The sequence below is a fragment of the Microcaecilia unicolor genome, chromosome 2 (genome assembly GCF_901765095.1).
Source record: "Microcaecilia unicolor chromosome 2, aMicUni1.1, whole genome shotgun sequence".
In the NCBI taxonomy this organism is placed as follows: domain Eukaryota; kingdom Metazoa; phylum Chordata; class Amphibia; order Gymnophiona; family Siphonopidae; genus Microcaecilia; species Microcaecilia unicolor.
The window spans coordinates 231747610-231770489 of record NC_044032.1 but is presented as its reverse complement, the minus strand read 5'-3'; the positions used below and the strand labels follow the sequence as shown (position 1 = coordinate 231770489).

General features: G+C 44.1%; 1 protein-coding gene across 1 annotated transcript in view; it reads right to left on the bottom strand.

Annotated features, from left to right (window-relative positions):
• Nucleotides 1-22880, bottom strand: part of GLDC (glycine decarboxylase) — a 173171-nt gene that overhangs the window by 115690 nt on the left and 34601 nt on the right. The window contains exon 3 of the mRNA XM_030193778.1: nt 16989-17124. Coding sequence (XP_030049638.1) covers nt 16989-17124 — 136 coding nt within the window. The remainder of the gene's footprint in view (nt 1-16988; nt 17125-22880) is intronic.

The window sequence follows — 22880 nt, the reverse complement described above, 5'->3', positions numbered from 1 at the left end:
TAGACCTGATTGACTTATCACCAAGAAATGCAAACCCAGGAACCAGGAACTACTTACTACACCTACCCAAATGCAGCAACATCATCTACAAATCCATCTACACAACCAGGTTCAACTACCTAGGCTCCAAATGGTGGAACTCAATCCCGAAGACCATAAGAAGCATCAACAATTATAAATCAGAAAGGAACTGAAAATGTTATCTATTTAAGAAAGCCTATGATTAATCTCAAACATCACCAATGACTCGTCAACAATCTAATTCCCTAACTCATCCTTAATCCCCCAGCAAATTGTAACCCTTCGCTCGCCAAATGTAAGCCACATTGAACCAAAATTTGTTTTTGGATAATTGTGGGATATAAGACTGTACAAATAAATAAATAATGGATAAGCATGTGCTTATGGTATACAGGAAGAGATATCCAGGGTTAGGTCAGAATATTTACAGAGTACTGCAAGAATATAACAGAATAAACATGCATCTATACTATAGGTAATTCAATATAAATAACACAAAAATATAATAGGTAAATGTGAATATGATATAGGTCATATCAATATAAGCCCTGGCAGTAAGGCTGGAGCAGTGCAAGTGTTTGGAATGATGAGCTATCTTTTAACAGTTAGGATTGCTGGATTAGAGGTCACTGTCAATTGGTTGGAAGATTAGCGACAGAGTGGAGTTCACTCAGGAACAGGCGCATTGTGAGGGCTGTGGAAGACAAATATTTCTTGTGATTTTAGTGGATGACTGGTGGGCAGAGATTGGTAGAAAACTTTCTTGGATCTGGTGATGGAGGTGAGGATTGTGTTTTTGTCAGGGAGGGGGAAGGAATCCTGGCGTAGAGGTGGAGTGTATCAAGCTTGGCTCATGAATTTGTTTTCCCATAGTTGCGTTAACCTTTCTATGGCAGAAATTTCAAGAAGTGTGCTTTCAGGTGTTTTCTGAAGGATAAATAATCAGTCGACCATCATATTTCAGTAGGTAAAGCGTTCCAGGTTTTTGTTGCCAGGTAGGGGAACCCAATGCTAAGATGAACTCATACGTCACTCCCTTGCAGCTGGGAGAGTGGAGAAGGACAAAGTTCCTGACATCTTTCAGAGCATTTTTTAATGGGAGATCTATTAGATTAGACATGTAGCCTGGGGCCAGCCCCTGCAGGATAGTGAATATGAGAGTTGATAGATTGAAGTATATTCTGCCCTTATTGGTTGCCAGTGTAGAATTTATAGTAGAGGAGTGGCTTTCTGGTATTTTTTGGCTTTGTATATTAGTCTAGCTGCAGTATTTTGGGCTGAATCTACCTCCTTCCACTCCCACCCTATGATCCCTTGGTTGCACAGCCCGCTTTTCAATTAAAAGGAGCCCACTTCCTATGCATTTATTCCATGGAGCAATGTAAAATGTCTACTATACGGCCTCCTACTCACCTTTGTTTCAAAGTGTAGAAATGGCAGGCTTTTATGGGGCAGAGAAGTAACTTAACGGTTAGTGCAATGGGCTAAAAACTGGAGGAACTGGTTTTGATTCCCACTGTGGCTTCTCATCACTTAACCTTCTGTTGCTCCAAGCACAACACAGATTTTGAGCCCACTAGGGACAGAGAAAGGACCTGTATGTAATATGTAAACCACTTTGTTTGTACCACAGAAAGCTGGTATATCAAGAATCTACCGTGTTTCCCCGAAAATAAGACACTGTCTGATATTAATTTTTGCCCCCAAAATGTGCTAGGTCTTATTTTCAGGGGCTGTCTTATTTTTCGGGGAAACACTGGGGTTGGATTGGGGTTGGTCCGCCCGCCGTCGCTCCCAGAACTAATCTTAAACGCCTCCTTTCACCTTCGCAGCAAGCAGCAGCAGGGCAGGCCACTCCTTCCTTCCGTATCCCGCCCTCGCCTGATGTAACGTCCGCGAGGCACGGAAGGAAGGAGAGGTCTGCCCTGCTGCTGCTTGCTGCGAAGGTGAAAGGAGGCGTTTAAGGTTAGTTCCGGGAGCGACGCAGGGTGGGTGGAGGGGGGCGGCCTTGTCCAGCTCTCGGCGGCCCTGCTTTCAAACAAAAATTTGCTAGGTCTTACTTTCGGGGGAGGCCTTATATCTACCAATTCAGGAAAACCTCTACTAGGTCTTATTTTCGGGGGATGTCTTACTTTCGGGGAAACAGGGTAACACATCACTGAGCTACTGTTAGTTGTGATCACTCAAAGAGCAATGTGACACTGGAGCCTAAAGAACCAGAACCACTAACCTGTAATAAAACAATGTTTAGTGACTAAATCTGTAGGAAATAAAAATGCATGTTAATTCTTGCTAAGGTAGCTTGGTGAACAGGGCCTTATGAAAGTAATTTTATATAAGGTCTTTATGCACAAGAAGTCCTTTAATATACCTAAAAAGGTTTTCTAAAATAACCTCAGGGATTACATGCTTAAGTACATATAATGATGACAAGACATGAAGTTTTACTTGACCTGCATGCACATGTGTTCAGGGGAAGCATCAAAGTTTACCCACCTAAATTATGTATTTTAGGTCTTATTTATACCTTCCCCCTAGCAGTCAAATGTTCATTGCTCCAATAGGGGCACAGTTTCTACCAGTTTATCCTGGTATTTTATGAAGATGTCCTATGGAGCCGATATTCAGACCACAGGAGGGAAGCCCAGCTAATTCCTGTGGTTGGTGGTCAGCCTGGATATTCAGTGCCAGGCCGTTTCTGGTGGCCATAATTGAATATCCAGTTTAATGTTAACTGGCTCAGTCGATATGCAAAGGTAGCTATCCCCCGCTGAATACTGCTGAATAGACGGCTAAGCACCATTTAACCGGCTGGGTGCCACTCCTGGCCAGTTAAATGTTTTGAATATTGGGTGGGGGGGGGGGATCTTTATAAAATATAATAAAAATAGACGCCTACCTGTCCTTCACACATTGGCAGTCTCTTATAAATATTGTCCTGCACATAGAGGAAATAGTTTTTGAAGATAGTTGAGGAAGGTGGGGGGGGGGGGGGGGGATTATGTCAAAACTGTTCCGAGCTTACTCAGTTGTGAAAAATGTTTCTTTACTGTTCTGTGGTGAAATGTTTGGATTTCTTTTCTCTGCACGTGATGACAAAAAAAAGATTTCACATAAAATAAATATTGTCCTGCACATGTTTGCTCAAGGATGCTACTAACCTGTGGAAAATCCCTCTTGTAAAAAATGGAAAAAAATAAGTTATTTTGGTGGGGAAGAGGGGGATCATTCTCAGTGTGGCCTTTAAACTATTGCATAAATACAACTGCAAAATCAACACAAAGATTGATTTAGCAGAGCACTTCAAGAAAAAAAATGCTGCAATAAACACTGTTCTGACCACTCCAGTATAGGTGACCAGACCAAACAGGAACAGCACACAAGTACAGCAGCTACCACTACACACTGGCTGAATCCATGAAAAGTCAGTGTGAGAGGGCATTTAGTAACGAAAGTCCTCACAGAATTCAGTTTGGGCACCCTAGTGATGTGTGATATGTCATTCATTTGATAATTCGGTTAGCTTCAAGGTCCCTGTTTTGTGCACTCAGCTCTTCATATATATAGCTGCTTCACTGCTGATCCTCCCCCCTAAAGCCCTCCGCCACAACAGCATCCTCCCCTACTGAAGGTATGACCTTCAGGAGTATTTCCCCCCCTCCCAATGACCCATTCCTAGTCCCCTACAGGCCTACCTTAAGGCATCCCTGGTGTTTTCAGGTAGTGCAGGCAGGAGCGATACCCACTTGCTCCTGCCTTTTCTGGCTCAGTGTTCAAAATGGCTGCTGCAACCTCTAACAGAATTCTGAATGCCCTACTGTTAGTACCAAAAAACTGTCACTAGAGGTTGCAGGAGCCATTTTGAACATGGAGCCAGCACAGGTAGGAATAAATGGAGATCGCACTTGCCCAAAATACCCTAAACCAGTGTTTCCCAAGTCAGTCCTAGAGTACCCCCCTTGCCAGTCTGGTTTTCAGGATACCCGCAATGAATATACATGAAATTGATTTGCATACACTGCATCCATTATATGCAAATCTCTATCATGCATATTTATTGTCGATAGCCTGAAAACCTGACTGGCAAGAGGGGTACTCTAGGACCAACTTGGGGAAACACCGACCTAAACCACGAGGGATGCCTTTAGGAGGGCCTGAAGAGCCTACAAACGGGATGGGAGGGGATCAGCAAACCTAAGCTGCTCAATATTTAGCCCCCTACCTGGTTAGCTTTTTTTTTTTTACTGTCCTAACTTTATCCAGGTAGCTGACAGGATAGTGACTAAATATCACCACTATCTGGTTAACCGCTGGCTCAGAACTTCAACTTTGTTCCTGACTGACAGGGCATTCACAAGTAATAAAAACAACTTTGGGGGCCTGATAATTAGAAGAGACCTTTGACTCAGTTTTGACAGGAGTTAAAGTATGAGGAGGCCTTCTATGTGGCTTAGCGCCTGACAAACAAGCCATATCTTCTCCTTCCTAAGATCACAGGAATAACACTCATTGTCTATAAAAGTTCCAGGGAGGGGGAAGGGAAAAACGCCAAAATTCTACATAAAGGAGCACGACAGTTGGCATGCGACCTCTGGCACAGCGCCTCCGGTGCTGGCTTCCTGTTCAAATGCTCACAGGGGGCAGAGCCAGAGCTGGAACTCACAGGAAGGTAAAGGTTGCACCAGAAACTAGCTGCTGAATCAGAACACGGAGATGGTAAAATGTCCAGCACTGATCAGGCAGGCATCTGTAAAGAGGCAAACCTACCCGACAGCCTTTCTACAGTACGGCTTACAAAAATGTTACCTAGACCAAGGACAGATCCCTGTGGCTACCACTAGTGAACGCTCTTCCGCAGAGTGAGCTGTTTACCACTACTCGCTATCATTGCTCTGTTACTGGAATGCAGACACACCAAAATGGACAATATGTCCTAGGTGTCTAGTTAACCCAAAATGAACTGGTGACACCTACAAATGCACTGGCCCCTCATGCCAGTCTGTGCAGGATGGGAGAAAGAGCAAAAACAAGAAGTGTTTTTTTTCCTTCTTTCTGTTGATTTGGTGATTGTCGCAATCTGCTTTGATGTTCGTTTTGAAAGGTGGTATATAAAAAGCTAACAAACTGAAACAAAAAAATAAGTAGCATTAAGCAAGAACAGGAGCTAAAAATTAAATGAAAAATTTCCACCTCTCTTAAAAATTGTGGTCAACACCCCAATTTTCCACCCTTACAACAGAACATACCTTCTCAAATATCCATCTGATTTATAAACTTGTCAATCACAACGGAATCTTATAATGATACTTAGATACAGAATCTATGCTTAGCTTTGTCTGCATTCTTCACCTGCAGCCATTTGCAAAGAGATTTGCTAAACTGGCCCCTCACTACATGCACATTTCAACTCGGCTTTCACTAATGAGCTATTACAATATCATGCAAAGTGGCTCATTACTTCAAATGCTTGCAAAGATGTCTTAAAAAAAAAAAAAGATAGCTACACCTCACTAATTTGTAGTTTTTGGGTCAGGCCTCACACAAATTTATGTGAGTTTGTTAAGTAGGCTCATTTGTATCCATAGCAAATTTTTAGCAAAAAGCAGGCCACCAAAACCTGCAGGAAAATCTCCTGGGTTAGTACAGCAGCCCTGCAGAACACAATGGATAACGAACTTGTGGCAATAGCAGCCCTCAAGAAGGAATTTGGTCTATGCTATCAAGGCTAGAAAGACTTCCCCTCACTAAAATTATATATTTTGCTCTGTGCTTCCGACTTCAAGAAGCTTTGTCAATTGTACATCTATTTGGCTAAAGAGTTTCCAGCAAGGCACTGCACTCTTTGCGTTACCCCTCTACACATTCTTGGAGTTCCCCACAGGTCTCCCTAGAAACAAAACAAATTCCAGCAACGTGACAGGAAAATCAATGAAAGCCACCAGTAAGTGACAGAACATTCTGCATCCTCACATTTACATTTAGTTTAGACTTGCATTTGGGGTGCAGACCTGCACGTGCATAGCAATGCTTTATTTGCTGGACAAAAGCTACTCAAATAGAAATTTAACATTTGAAATGAAGCAGCAAATATCCTCATGTTACAGCACTAGATATTTCAGCATTTAACACTTAGGGGTAGATGCATCAAGCAAACGTAAAAAAATCAAAATCGTTAAAGGCCCTAACGATTTTTAAAAAACGAAGAATGCACCAAAAAAAAAAGTCACACATGCTCAGATCGGTATAGAAACGTACAATGTATCAAAGAATCACAATACACATCGTTAATCGGCCCCCAAATCATGCGCAGAGCAGCCAAGCGTTATGTTAGCTGCTCTGCGCATGCCACAAACACAGTCAAATCACAAGCACATGGCTCCCAAATCAAAACAAAAAGAAAAAAAAAGGGTCGGGAGGGGGCAAGGGCGCTCATCAGGAGCGTCCTGTACGGACGGCCTTGCCCCCCCCCCGCTGCTCCCCACTTTCCGCCGCTCCCCCCACCCCGAAAAAGCAAAATTCAAGCAGCCCTGCTCCCCACTTTCCGCCGCTCCCCCCACCCCGAAAAAGCAAAATTCAAGCAGCCCTGCTCCCCACTTTCCGCCGCTCCCCCCACCCCGAAAAAGCAAAATTCGAGCAGCTCCTGCCCCCCTCCCTTCCTCACTACTCTCTCACCTCAGCTCCGCCTCCCGACATCCTCCGTCCTGTGCCCCGCCCCCTTTTGGGGTCGTCGCCGCCATTCCCCTCCTCCATCGGGCCCCCTCCCTCTTACCGGGCCCGTGCAGCGCCTCTCTCCTCTGTCCGAAGGCGCTGCACGGGCAAGAAGAAAGCCTGATGCCTGCCTTCGCCCAGCTTCGATGGCGCGTCTTTCTCCTGCTGGGCCCGCCCCTGTCTGACGTCGGTTACCTACGTAGGTTACTGACGTCAGACAGGGGCGGGCCCAGCAGGAGAAAGACGCGCCATCGAAGCTGGGCGAAGGCAGGCATCAGGCTTTCTTCTTGCCCGTGCAGCGCCTTCGGACAGAGGAGAGAGGCGCTGCACGGGCCCGGTAAGAGGGAGGGGGGCCCGATGGAGGAGGGGAATGGCGGCGACGACCCCAAAAGGGGGCGGGGCACAGGACGGAGGATGTCGGGAGGCGGAGCTGAGGTGAGAGAGTAGTGAGGAAGGGCGGGGGGCAGGGGCTGCTCGAATTTTGCTTTTTCGGGGTGGGGGGAGCGGCGGAAAGTGGGGAGCAGCGGGGGGGGGCAAGGCCGTCCGTACAGGACGCTCCTGATGAGCGCCCTTGCCCCCTCCCGACCCTTTTTTTTTATTTTTATTTATTTATGTTTTTCTGACGTCCTTTGGACCAATCACAGCGCTTTTAGCTCTGCTAATGCGCTGGGATTGGCTCAAAGTTTGTTTATTTTTTCTCTTAATGATTTTTCCTGGCACAGAGCTGTCCTAACGAGTGGTCCAGACCTGTCGTTAGTTTTCCTGCCTTTTTCCTGCGTAAAGGCAATCGGAAAAGGTTAGTGCATGTCGTTTCAATGGGGTTTTCACACTAATTGCTCATCTCCATTCCGTTTTCGTTAGCTGCTGGCTTCCTCGGTAAAAGCTCTTTGATGCATGCAACGGATCAAATTTTCCTCGTTGGAGAGTCATTAAAGGCTCATTTAGCTTTAGTGCATCTGCCCCTTAGCCTAAATTGTGCACTTGTAAAGAGACAAGACAGCAGCAAAGAGGTGATAAATGGATGTTGGTTTAGAGCCACCACGATGAAAGCAAACCGACTTGATGTCCACTTCTGTTCCCAAAGCTTTTGAGATATTTGGAAGTTGTTTCTGCAGCAGACAGTGATCTGCTGTGAGGCTAGGAAACCAATTACCAGCTATGGAAATGATTGTGCTTAAGGTAAAGACCCCGAGCCCTACCTACCCTCCCCCCCCCCCCCCCCAAGCACCTGAATTCTATGGCAGAAGGAGAGGAGACGGGGCATTTTATGCTAACACTAGAATGGTAGGAAAGCCAGAAATAAACCGCCACTATACTTAACCTGAACTGAGGAGCTTGCTACTGATCTGCAGTGTGGTTAAAGTGAAGTAATTGAGGATGGGGCCTGGGTATCCATCTCTGCTAGAAAGTGCTTCCCTCGTTAGAGTTCCTCAAACCACGAGATCTGGAATTGAACGGGTAGATGTGAAGCATCTGTTCACGCTTTCCAAAAATACTAGGGCTAGGGGGTATGCGATGAAGCTACAATGTAGTCAATTTAAAACGAATCTGAGAAAATATTTCTTCACTCAACGTGTAATTAAACTCTGGAATTCATTGCCAGAGACTGTGGTTAAGGCGGTTAGCTTAATGGAGTTTTAAAAAGGTTTAGACGGCGTCCTAAAGGAAAAGTCCATAGACCGTTATTAAATGGACTTGGGGATAATCCACTTTTTCTGGGATAAGCAGTATAAAATGTTTTGTACTTTTTTGGGATCTTGCCAGGTATTTGTGACCTGGATTGGCCACTGTTGGAAACAGGATGATGGGCTTGATGGACCTTTGGTCTTTCCCAGTATGGCAATACTTATGTACTTAAGGAGCTGGAGGTTTTTTAGTGGGAGAGGCAGCCCACTACAGAATAAAGCTGGAGCACTTTGGGGTTCCAGGCTGCTGGGATTTAGCAGGATCTGCCTCTTGCCATGGTTGACTAGGCCTTGAAGTAGGGAAATAAAAATCTCCCTAGGCTGGCTTGACCTGACCACCCAAGAGGAGCAATAAAAGGAAGACGAGGTTCATCAGCAAGGAGGTTGCAACTGTAAACAGAGAAAGAAGAAATTATCAGAAGCTCACCAGAGCCCCCAAAAAAGGATTCAATGTAACATTGGGACACGCTAGAGAGGTACAATTCCTTGATGAAATCAAGGACAGCTTTATAGAGCAGCTGGTGCAGGAGCCGACGAGAGAAGAAAAAATTCTAGACTTGGTCCTTAGTGGAGCGCATGATCTGGTGAGGGACGTTATGGTACTGGGGCCGCTTGATAACAGTGATCATAATATGATCAGTTTTGATATCAACCTTGAAGTAACTATACACAGGAAGTCAAATATGTTAGCGTTTAACTTTAAAAAAGGAGACTATGATAAAATGAGAAGAACGGTGAAAAAAAAAAAAACTTAGTGGGGCAACTGAGAGGGTAAAAACTGTACAACAGGCATGGACGCTGTTTAAAAATACCATCCTGGAGGCCCAGGCCAAACATATTCCACGAATTAGAAAAGAAAGACGGAAGTCCAAAAGACTGCCGGCATGGTGGAAAAGTGAGGTGAAGGAAGCTATTAGGGCTAAAAGGAACGCCTTCAGAAAATAGAAGAAGAAACCGTCTGAATATAACAAGAAGCAGCATAATGCAAGGCGCAGATAAAGAAGGCCAAGAGGGAGTACGAAAAAAAGATAGCATTAGAGGCAAAAAAACATAGTAAAAATTTTTTCGGTATGTTAAAAGCAGGAAGCCGGCAAAAGAATCGGTTGGGCCGCTGGATGACCGAGGGGTAAAAGGGGCGATCAAGGAAGATAAAGACGTAGCGGAGAGATTGAATGAATTCTTTCCTTCGGTCTTCACTGAGGAAGATTTGGGTGGGATACCGGTGTCGGAAATGGTATTTCAAGCGGACGAGTCGAAGAAACTTACTGACTTCACGGTAAACCTGGAGGACATAATGGGGCAGTTCAGCAAACTGAAGAGTAGCAAATCTCCTGGACCGGATGGTATTCATCCTAGAGTACTGCTAGAACTGAAAAATGAGCTTGCGGAGCTACTGTTAGTGATATGCAATTTATCCTTAAAATCGAGCGTGGTACTAGAAGATTGGAGGGTGGCCAATGTAACGCCTATTTTTTAAAAAAGGTTCCAGGGGAGATCCGGGAAATTATAGACCGGTGAGTCTGACGTTAGTGCCGGGGAAAATGGTAGAGGCTATTATCAAAAAAAATTACAGAGCACATCCGTGGATATGGATTACTGAGACCAAGTCAGCACGGCTTTTGTGGGGGGAAATCTTGCCTGACCAATTTACTTCAATTCTTTGAAGGAGTAAACAAACATGTGGACAAAGGGGAGCTGGTTGATATTGTGTATCTGGATTTTCAAAAGGCGTTTGATAAGGTACCTCATGAAAGGCTACAGAGGAAATTGGAGGGTCATGGGATAGGAGGAAATGTCCTATTGTGGATTAAAAACTGGTTGAAGGATAGGAAACAGAGAGTGGGGTTAAATGGGCAGTATTCACAATGGAGAAGGGTAGTTAGTGGGGTTCCTCAGGGGTCTATGCTAGGACTGCTGCTTTTTAATATATTTATAAATGATTTAGAGATGGGAGTAACTAGCGAGGTAATTAAATTTGCTGATGACACAAAGTTATTCAAAGTCGTTAACTCACGACAGGATTGTGAAAAATTACAGAAGGACCTTACGAGAGTGGGAGACTGGGCGGCTAAATGGCAGATGACGTTTAATGTGAGCAAGTGCAAGGTGATGCATGTGGGAAAAAGGAAAACCCAAATTATAGCTACGTCATGCAAGGTTCCACGTTAGGAGTTATGGACCAAGAAAGGGATCTGGGTATCGTCGTCGATAATACACTGAAACCTTCTGCTCAGTGTGCTGCTGCAGCTAGGAAAGCGAATAGAATTTTGGGTATTATTAGGAAAGGTATGGAAAACAGATGTGAGGATGTTATAATGCCATTGTATTGCTCCATGGTGTGACCGCACCTTGAGTATTGTGTTCAATTCTGGTCGCCGCATCTCAAGAAAGATATGGTAAAATTGGAAAAGGTGCAGCGAAGGGCGACTAAAATGATAGCGGGGATGGGATGACTTCCATATGAAGTAAGTCTAAGGAGGCTAGGGCTTTTCAGCTTGGAGAAGAGACGGCTGAGGGGAAACATGATAGAGGTATATAAAATAATGAGTGGAGTGGAACAGGTGGATATGAAGCGTCTGTTCACGCTTTCCAAAAATACTAGGACTAGGGGGCATGCGATGAAACTACAGTGTAGTAAATTTAAAACAAAATCGGAGAAAATTGTTCTTCACCCAACGCATAATTAAACTCTGGAATTCGTTGCCGGAGAACTTGGTGAAGGCGGTTAGCTTGGCAAAGTTTAAAAAGGGGTTAGACGGTTTCCTAAAGGACAAGTCCCTAAACCACTACTAAATGGACTTGGGAAAAATCCACAATTCCAGGAATAACATGTATAGAATGTTTGTACATTTGGGAAGCTTGCCAGGTGCCCTTGGCCTGGATTGGCCGCTGTCGTGGACAGGATGCTGGGCTCGATGGACCCTTGGTCTTTTCCCAGTGTGACATTACTTATGTACTTATGTAAGCTGCAACTATTGAGTTTTGTGTTCCCCGAGAGGTTGGTGAGGCCAAGGGCGTGCATCTAACTATATTATTTATTAGATGATTCTTTATATACTACTTTTCTGTGGTACAATCAAAGTGGTTTACAGATTAAATTCAGGCACTCTGTCCCTAGTGGGCTCACAATCTAAGTTTTGTGCCTGGGGCAATGAAGGGTTAAGTGATTTGCCCAGGGTCATAAGGAGCTCCAGTGGGAACTGAACACAGTTCCCTAGGTTCTCAGCCCATTGCACTATTAGGCTACTCCTCCACTCCACTTTTAGCAGTAATGGGATGAACTGATAAAGCTAGAGGACGAGCTATTTACAGAGCCTACAGAGTGAGGCTGTAGAATAGAGCAGTGATCTTTTATAAGAATGTTTTTCCCCTTCTCTCTAAATAAGGCATTTCCAGTACAGGCAGTGTCCTCCAACTTGATGTGAAGTCACATAAACTGGAAACACATAATCAAGATGGCACCTGGCAAGAATGGCTGAAGTGGAAATTCTGAAGACCATGTCAAATTCCCCACATGCTATAAGATGCATCTCACACAGCCTCTGCAAGTTGTAAAAGAGTGGGCAAAAACACTTGTATTATACTTGCTAAGATATCTGCCCACCAAATCAAGCCCTGAAGCTAACTGGCTATTACTCCAGTCTAACTTACTGTTATAGGACAAGCTCTTTGACATTGCACCTTAAGACACTTGAAAGCTCATAAGAACGTAACACAAGAACAAAAGCGTTGCGATACTGGGACAGACCGAAGGTTCATCAAACCCAGTATCCTGTTTCCAACAGTGGCCAATCCAGGTCACAAGTACCTGACAAGATCCCAGAACAGTAAAAAAGATTTTATACTGCTAATCCTAGAAATAAACAGTAGATTTTCCCAAAGGCTTCTGGCCTTTTCTTTTAAGAAATTAACCAAACCTTTTTCAAACCCTGTTGAGCTCTTATCAAGAATGACCCCATTGAGGCTTACACTTTTGTCTATTGTAAAGTCTTATTTCTATGCTCTCCAGCAGATTTATCTGCTTCATTCTTAGCAAAATGAAAGAGGCTGTGCAAAACATAATACACCAGTAGATTAGACTACTGTAACTGCCTATCAGACAGGGCATGTCAGAGAACCGTTTGTTATTTACAGTTGATTCAGAAACAGCCATTTGCTTGTTTTACTGTTCCCGTCTCTAGGATTATGCTATTCCACTCTTCTTGTAATATCACCTGTTAACTAACGACTTAAATACACAATCACAGTCATTGTGTTCAGAGTTCTAATGATTGGATTCCCTGCTCCTTTAATTCTCTAATCCCACTTACTTCTACATGCTAACTTTGCTCATATGATGACTCCTATTCCCCCATCCTCTCAAGCTTGATAGGAATGGACCAGGGACTCCACCTTTTTATATTCAGGCCCCATTGTTGTGAAATTCCCTTCTCACGTATATCTGTATAGAACCTACTCTACCAAGATGTAATTTGACCATTAAGCCTTATCTAACAAGGCATTTTGTGAAAGCTGTCTTCAGCTTGTGTCTCTGGGATAACCAGCACGCAACTTGCTTTTCTGTTTTCCCCTCCCTTGCTTCATTGTAGTTTGAGTTGCAGACCACTTTAATATCTGTATGAATTGTGGTATATCATGTATGTGAATAATAAAAATCTCACATCTCAAATCCACACAGTAAGGAGAAACATGAGCTTTGCTAATTGACTTGGGGATATAAAATTGACCGCACTTAAGCTAAGGGTACCTATTCTCTGCATACCAATTTTGGGTTTTGTGGTGTGGAAGGTCTATGGCATCAACGCCAATGCGTAAACTAACGAAGACTGCTTAGAGTGTATTTAAAGCAAAGTAAGAAGTGGGGGGTACCCAGCCCAGGATTTAGAGCAAGAAGAGTATCAATTTGAGAGGTGGTCCACTCAATTACATAAAAGATTTTAAAAGAATAAAATGGAGAACATTTAAGTTAACAATTGATACTACTACTACTTCTTATCATTTCTATAGTGCTACTAGATGTACGCAGCGCTGTACACTGGACATAAAGAGACAGTTCCTGCTCAAAGGGGCTTACAATCTAACTAGGACAGACAAACAGGACAAATAAGCGATAAGGGGATTACAAAAGTGGGAATGATAAAAACGGGTGCTGAACAAACGAGCAAGGGTTAGGAGTTAAAAGCGACATCAAAAAGGTGGGCTTTTAGCCTAGATTTGAAGACAGCCAGAGATGGAACCTGACATACAGGCTCAGGAAGTCTATTCCAGGCATATGGTGCAGCAAGATAAAAGGAACGGAGTCTGGAGTTAGCGGTAGAGGAGAAGGGTGCAGATAAGAGATTTACCCAGTGAACGCAGTTCCCTGGGAGGAGTGTAGGGGGAGATAAGAGTGGAAAGGTACTGAGGAGCTGCAGAGTGAATGCACTTGTAAGTCAATAAGAGGAGTTTGAACTGTATGTGGAAACGGATAGGGAGCCAATGAAGTGACGTCTTCAAAATGTTGAATTTTTGCAGTATCCACTTAAAATTAAAGGTCTCACCACAAAAGGTTTAAAAGCACACAGCTTGTGCATTTGTTTGTTTGTATTAAGTTGAATGGAATTCAGTTTACTATATTTTTCATTCCTTGTGTACCTCCTGAGGTTGGCAGCTAACTGTACCCCAATGGACCCAAGGTCACACCAATACTCAACCAGGCAAAGCAAGGGCAGAGGGCATATCAAGCAAGGCTCATTGCTGCAAGGACACTCCAGTCCACAAAAGGACTAAAGGCGATGAAGTAGTCACCCTCTGGATCTTTTATGAACTGCTGAGGTCGTGCTGGCAAAGGCATTCTGGTAGGTTTAGTACACAGGTTCAAGTTTTGCAGTGTCTGGAATCAGGTTCTAGGAAAGATCAGTAAATGCTGGGATGCCTTAGGCACTAAAGAATCACACTTCTCATAACCCTCAAAAAGTTGTCCCCCCCCCCCCCCATTCACTTAGAACACTGACCATATAGTTTCAAGAAAAAATGCAACATTCCCAAGATATATAGTAAAACTTTGGAACAGCTGGTTAAACTCAAATGTAGCAACTTATGTAGCCTGGAACTTATACACTTTGGTGCTTAAGCTGGTGATTAAGAAAAGTATGCAAGAGTTACATTCACTTCCACCATGCTGATGACCTCTCACCAGCCACAAGTGGATCTCTTGCTACTGCCTTCTGTCAGTTTCCTGAAGATAGATCACATGGGGACCCCACATCTCATGCTCACTGGCTTCCCACCAGAAGCCTACAGAAGGCATGCTGCTCACTGATTCCTCCTGCTGGCAGGAAGCCATGGCAGAGGGGATGGGTAAAAAATGGCAAGGGTAGGGACAGCTATGACCTGCCCTAGTCTTCTCTGTGCAGGTTGTGTTGTACCATACTGGTTGGAAACCCCTGCTTTGGCTGATGTAAAATTAGTCCATATTAGTTAAAGACTAGCAGATATTCAGCTATAGCAGCGTACCTGGTACTTACTCCCTGCCTTTCCACCCTGTATTTTAGACCATGTTATGCATCTCCTCCTTGCTTTTACTGCCATTCCAACTTTTAGTTGATCTTTAATTTACTTTAGTTTCAGGGTTTATTGTTTTTTTTTTTAATCAGCTTACTATAGCCTTCATTCTCTCAATTCCCTGCCCTCCCCCCATCCCACCTCTTACTTTTCATATTCATCTGCATTATTTGGTCTCCAGATAAGTTCTAGTGTTCACAGGTCATGGGGGAACCCCCCCCCCCAAAAAAAAAAAAAAAAAAAAACAGCTTTGGGTAAGGTCAGTGCTTCCCAATATTTTTGTGGCTGTTAACCCCATGATTGCAGTCAAATAAAATTGTGTGACCCTCCCCCCCCCTCCTGAGATGCAGAATGATGCACCCATGGAGAACCCGCATAGGTTATGATCCCAAACACAGGTTTTGACCCCATTTGGGGCATGACCCATGGTTTGATTAGCTGTGTTAAGTAGAGCTTTTGCATCACTTCATGCCATTTTATCATTTCATGCCATTTCAGCATCAAAGTCCAGCATACTGCTAATCAACTATTAACTGTCATTAGCCCACAAGGGTTCAGAACAATTTGTTCCATTATTGATCAATATTAAAGATCAGCTGAGCTGATCATAAGACTATGGCAAATGATTAAAATGGAAAATTAAAACACAGCCAGCAGGTAGAATGACTGAACGTGGTCATACTGGCCTAACTAGTCACATGCCAAGCGTGTGAATCTGCGTAATCTACAGCCATTTGCCTGTGTGGGAGGCCCCGGGGTCACCTTAAACCTATTAAGTTTCAAAATTTAGTATGTGCGCAAGTGGCTTGAAGTAATTGGGAGGGAAAGCACACAGCACTGAAGGTTCACTTCGGCCTCACAGGGTATTAGGTACTACTCTAAGAGTGCATATGGTACCTAAGATCTTTCTTTCAGCTCAGAACATGTAAACTGTAAAGCCACATTGAAGAAAAGCCTTCTGGAACATTTGGTTCAGGTAGCTTAAGATCTTATGCCCACTTGACAATTAAACAGCTCAAGCCAATTCAGGGAACGAAGGGGGAGGAGAGACCTAAGACATTAGGAAGGATTAGCAGCCTATGGGTGAGCCACACCAGTAGTTCTGTTCACTTGGTCAGGGGGAAGCCATTGAGTTGGCAAGGGGCTGAGTTCTGTAGTGCAGGGGGAGTCAGACTAACTTAAAATTGTCTTTTAAGATCCTTGAAGCACATTGTGGGCTAGCACCTAGGCCCCGATGATCAAAGCTCTGGTGCTAAAGTGAACAGCGCTTGCCCCATACCGCAGGAACAGTACAGAAACGTGGCCCTCCAATGCTCAAAGCTAATAAGGAGGAATGTGCCTGGCACATGCGAACAAGAGTATCACAGTAAGCACCGCTCTTGTGCGCATGCCCAGACAAACCCTGAAGTGAAGAACACATCAGGGCCGGTCTTCCGTGCCTTTAAATATAAGCTTTAAAAAAAATAAAAATAAAAAGTTTTCTCTCAAAGGGCTTATATTTAAGCACAGAAAACAGGCATCAAATGTGCGCTCTCACTTTTGGGTTTGCTCAGACTCGCACACATTTGTTTCTCAGTACTAGCACTTAGAGGCTTGCATGGGCTTTCTTCGACTTCTGAAACAAATCAAAACCAGCAGATTTTAAACGGAAAATCACACAAGAAATCCTCTCTTCAAATCCCAACAGCAGCTCCCAGCTAGAGACAGTTTCCAGCAGTGCAGGCTTTGCGTGCTGTTCTGAGCAGTGGGAGGGCAAAGCAAATGGCCTCATTAACATCCTTTTGACTACATTTAAATACAATTTGCAGCCATCTCTGTTATACACAGTGTTTCCTGTGCTAAAGCCCTTTGAGCATTTCATGCAGATTAATGCCAGCAATAGTCCAGCGCTATTCAGCTCTAATGCTGGCATTAGGTTCTGAGCACTGGGACCCTAGAGCAGTGAGTGAACGAGCACTTTTTCATTGTCTCTAGGGAGAGATTCTGAATTCCTATATAAAAAAAAAAGACAGTTTCCAGAAGTCTCATTACCATCCTGCATTCTCCAACAAATTCCGCGAGATGGCCTGAGGCACTGAGCAGTTGTAATATCCCATGCCAATGTAGGACCGCCAAATCTTGTTTTTTCTTGCAATTTTATGCAGAGTTTCAAGTAGTTCGTTTTCACCTGTTCAAAGAAATGAATGAAGGACAAGTTGAAAAATATTCAGATGCAAATTACAATAGAGACCTTTAATTCACTCCACTGGTTTTCTGTCAGTATAGTTCTTTTAAATTGCAACAAAGATTTATAAATACAAAACCTTATCTAGTACCATAATCAAACTTCAAAGCCTTTTCCACGGATGGATGAGGAGACAGTTGAATAAGTCTGCGTCTTGATAAATGCATCACAGTTTGTCAGCAAAACTTCCAGGTCTGTGCCTTTACTGTTTCAAACTGTAGGATATTGAGAAGGTCATATTATAGCTACTCTGAGACAAACTATTTGCAAAAATTAGTTTATCAGAACATTTAGGGCCAAAGCCTAACTTAAACTGTATATGGGAAAAAAGCTGTGAAGCTGAGTTCATTAAAATGGGAATAGTTATTTACCCATTACTCATGCATTACTAGCCAGTTTGCCGCTGTTACAGGGTCTCTGATCCAACTCCAACTCTGCTTTTTCCTGGCCTCAAAGAGGTGGGGAGAAGAAGCAATTGGGAGTATGTGCTGGGGTTTGAGAAAAAGAGATGAGGATATGTGCATTGGTGCGGGAACCTTGGACATACAGGATTGGGGGTTTTGCTGGGAGTTGGAGGGAGATAAGGGGGGGGGGAGGAGTACGGAAAAAGCTGAGGGGTAGAGAACTGCAGTTGGAGAAAGTGAGGAGGGTGAAGCCCTGAAAGGGTGGTAGTGTTATCAGGTCTTAGGGTGGAATTCTGCAAGAAGAATTACAATTTTAAAATACAATGCACACAATTCATCATTATTCTCCACCACACTCCCATTTTACCTTAGTGCTCCTTCCTCCTCATCTCTCACACATACCTCAACCTTCCCTTTGTTCTTCCCCAACCATATATTTAGCTTTCTTCATAGACTCCCACCCCTGTGGCAAAACCCCTGGCTTGATCTAGCAACCCCTACTCCACCCTGCTCAAGTGACCTCTTAACCCTGTAGCACACTTCCCCAGCTAGCTCCAGTGACTCATACCTAGTAGCACACACCCTTCCATTTTTTTCCAGCAATCTCTAACACCAGAACACAGTCCTAGCTTATTCCTATCCTCCATGGCACATATGCCTTCACCTGACTCCAGTGATCCAAAACCCCACCCTCCCTGCAACTTGCTCCTGCAACCCCCTACTCCCCACTATGGCATGTTTTCCCTCACCTTGGGGCTTCTTCCATCTTGCTCTTGCTGACCCTCCTCCTACACCCTACAAGGTACCTCAGGTTGTCTAGTGTTTCCTCTTTGCCTCAATCACAGTAGTAAGAATATTGTGGTGAACAGATGCGCATTGGGCTGCATCCTCTTCCTGGGCTGACCTAGGCCTGATTGTTCACTTGAATTGCATCGGCCTCTGTTTAGACCCATGATTCAAATGAACAGTGAGGACTAGGCCAGCAGAGGACAGCCTAATGCACAGTTCACCTTTTATTGTTGCGATCTTCGTGGAGGAGGGAGGAAGAATACAGACAATACAGAAGGCCTGGCGATGCTGGTGACTACACAGACTCTTGCTTGGGGGGGGGGGGGGGTAAGGATTTTAACCTCACCCTTCAGCCATCCCCTTGATAATTCTAACACTCGGATACATTATGTCTGTCAAGACAGAGAGCACCTGAGGGCAATTTTTGCTCCGCTGGGGCCTGCTCGACCTGTGGAGGCAGGCAAATCCTACTCAGCAAAACTACACTTTTTATTCCTCAATACATCATAGATATGTGGTTTGGGGATATTCAGGTGCTCCACTCAAGTATCCATATTAGAAGATCGTGGTCTGACCATGCACCTATTGAGCTCACTTTACATCTTGAGCAAGATGGGCAGCGCCATTGGTGTTTAGATGATACTTCGCTGTCTGAATTGACCCTGTAGAGCAGCTGAAAAGGTGTATAATTTGAGTACCTCTCCTTGAATGATGTGGGGGGCATTGAACCAGTCTTCTTTGAGAGGGTCTGCGCCCTGATTGTGGCTGAATAGATATGGATGGGCTAGAGTGTAAATATTAAGGGGCTTCGACATTAGCTTCAGAACTTTTAGTACAGGAAAAGTGCGGCAGACTTTTACGGTCTGTGCCCTGAAAAAGACATGGACAAATCAAAGTCGGGTATACATATAAAGCATCACATACCATGTAAATTGAGTTTATCTTGTTGGGCAGACTAGATGGACTGTTCAGGTCTTTATCTGCTGTCATTTACTATGTTACTTACGTAGAAAGCGCACAGTTCAAGAAAACACCCTTTGCAGCCAGATTGTAGCCCTTGAACTCCTACATAAGAGTCCAAAGCCTTCTGAGGCAGTAGGGGCTCAGCTACATAAATTGAGCTTAGATCTTAATGAGTTGCAATTAGACCCAATTAGAGGCCAACCAATTATCTAGACCTATAGAGAGTGACGAGGTAATGTGGCTGATTAAGAGTCTTCCCTAACAGGAAAGCCCCAAGGCTAGATAAGTACACTAATCGTTTTTAAACGTTTTGGAAAACACCTAGGCCCTATTCTGCTCTGAGTTTTTAATTCTTTTTATGATAATACAGTGCTGCTGTACTCCTGTCGACTTGCAGCTGTTACCATCATCCATAAATCTGCTGGGGGAGGGGGGGAGAGAATAACTTTTTACCAAAATCCTGGCCCCGTATCATACATAATGATCAGGCAGGCTTTATAATAGGGAAGCAAACTTTTGATAATATTCGTTGGGCCCTACATATTATAGAGCAAGCTAAGACAGCCAGAGATCCTGCACTATTGCTTTTGGTCGATGTGGAAAAAGCATTCAACAAGGTGCAATGGCTCTTTATGTTTGGGGCCCTTCAGGAAGTGGGGATTGGGGGCTGTTATTTGGACTGTATACAACTGTTATATCGATAGCTGTTAGACATATTTAAAAATCAATGGAGCATATATGGTATCCTTTGAATTACACAGGGGGACACAGCAGGGCTGTGCACTTTCCCCACTTCTGTTCACCTTCTCCATAGAACTGCTAGCGTCTCAGTTACATTATTTTATTACATTTGTACCCCGCACTTTCCCACTCATGGCAGGCTCAATGCGGCTTACAAGGGGCAATGGAGGGTTAAGTGACTTGCCCAGAGTCACAAGGAGCTGCCCGTGCCTGAAGTGGGAATCGAACTCAGTTCCCCAGGACCAAAGACCACCAACCTAACCACTAGGCCACTACATCATTTCATAAGTCTGTAAAAATGAAATTAGTTATTTATTCATGTATTTGTCATTTATTTATGCAACTGTAACAAGTAAATTATGTTTAATAACCGATTATGTGCCAGTATGTGATGCGTTACCCCTGATGCAACCTGAGGGCTAAATATGACCAAGTTGGGTTTTATGTCGCAGTAAATTTAAGTCTTTCCCTAGTAGCACGCTGTTATCAGCCTTCCGGACTTTAGTATTGCACAGCCTGTGTGCTTGTTAATTTTAACATACAGTCTCACTATATAAAAGCATTGCTTCAGGTAGACATCGCAATAGTGATTCAGTTTAAATGCAATTTCTATAAAGGAAGTAGTGATTAGAGCAATTGACTAAAAGAAAGCAACTGGTTTCCCCACTGATGCTTTTGAGCAAGTCATTTATATGGGGCTAGTGACTAAGGTGCAGTAAGACATCACATTTTACTGCAAGTGAATTTAATGTAGATAGCTACTCGTAACTGCTTCTGACCAACCATGCAAGCTGTGTTACTGCCGCTCTTCAGAGCATCAGGCTGCTAACAGAACCTTACATTAACTGGCAGATGATCAAAAGCCCAGCACTGTTCCAAACAGCGCTCTAAAATAGCGCTGGAACAGCGCGGGGCGCTATTAGACCTATGATCAGAGATAATGCATGCAAATTTAAGCAGCGCAATTATCTCTGATTATGGGGTAGAAGTGCGGGAGAACTGTGCCTCAGCATGCGCTCAGCACAATTCTCCCGCACTGGTTTGACTGGTCTGGGCTGGAGACCAATGAAAAGAGAAGGACGCCCATCTTTAAATCGGAAGATGGATGTCCTCAACTGCCCTGTTGCAGGGATAGCCAAATTTCAAGGGGGTGTCGGAGGTATAGCGACGGGGCAGTTGAGGACGTCCAAAATGTGGACGTTTCGGCAATAGGCAGTTAAGGACGTCCAAAATTGGATGTTTCTACGAAAGACATCTTTCTCATAGAAACATCCAATTTTGGACGTCCTTAACTGCCCAGTGCCGAAACGTCCACATTTTGGACGTCCTCAACTGCCCTCGCTGGCAGGTTTGCTGTAGGGGGGAATGGGGGCCTGCCAGCATGCAAATGCATGCTGGACACGGCTCACCATTCCTCTCCAATGATCTGCAAACCCTAATGCCAGTTCAGAGCTGGCGTAGGGTTTGTCGCAGCCAGTGACCCAATCTTTGGCGCGCTGGACGCTGATCATTGGGGATGAATGCATTAAGCGCTGATTAGCATGCATTTGCAGGCTACTTGCACTAAGAGCCCTCGAGCGCATTGTTTCACACACTCGAGGGCTCTGATCATGGGGCGGTAGCAAACGCCAGTGCTAGTATGGCGCTAACAGCCTCTAGCGCTGGCGTTTGCTTTTGATCATCTGCCTGTTAGTGCATAAGTATTGCCACACTGGGTCAGACCAAAGGCCCATCAAGCCCAGCATTCTGTTTCCAACAGTGGCTAATCCAGGTCACAAATACCTGGCAAGATCCCAAAAACGTTCAATGCATTTTAAGCTGCTTATCCCAGAAATACCGGAGCCTGCAAAGGCCTCTCCGGTACTATGTAAGCCACATTGAGCTTACAAATAGGTGGGAAAATGTGAGATACACATGTAACAAATAAATAAATAAAAATAAGCAGTGGATTTTCCCCAAGTCATTTTAATAATGGTCTATGGACTTTTCCTTTAGAAAGCAGTCCAAACCTTTTTTTAAACCCCACTAAACTAACCGCCTTTATCACATTCTCTGCCAACAAATTCCAGAGTTTAATTACATATTGAGTGAAGAAAAAATTTCTCCAATTTGTTTTAAATTTACTACTTTGTAGCTTCTTCGTCAAAGGAGCCAATGTAAAAGGTATTAGCATGTGGAGCACCCCCCTAAACTGGTCATCTCCACTCCCCCACACACAATACCACCCTCACCAAAACCTACCAGTAATACCACAAGACTACTGCTAGGGGTACAGGAGTAGGCAAGAGCCACTGGGGATCACACCTACCCTTAGTCCCTAGATGCCAGGGAACCCCTCTGGTAGGTCCTGTGAGTGAGGGAGGGAGGGAGGGAGGGAAAGAGGTCCATATGACAATATATATGGAGGAGTCGCCTAGTGGTTAGGGTGGTGGACTCTGGTCCTGGGGAACTGAGGAACTGAGTTCGATTCCCACTTCAGGCACTGCTCCTTGTGACTCTGGGCAAGTCACTTAACCCTCCATTGCCCCAGGTACAAATAAGTACCTGTATATGTAAGCCGCATTGAGCCTGACATGAGTGGGAAAAGCGCGGGGTACAAATGTAACTAAAAAAAAAAAAAACATTTGCACCAGCCCCTTTAAGGCAGTTTTCTGGAGCACTGGGCTGCTTCTTAGCATCCCACTGCTCTTATTTTTCCCCAAAAACGACAGCTCACAAAGTTCAGCACAAAGCTGCATTATTCCAGTTGCATAATTTTGTACTTTCCATGCATTAGGAGATGCAACGACTGCAACACTATAA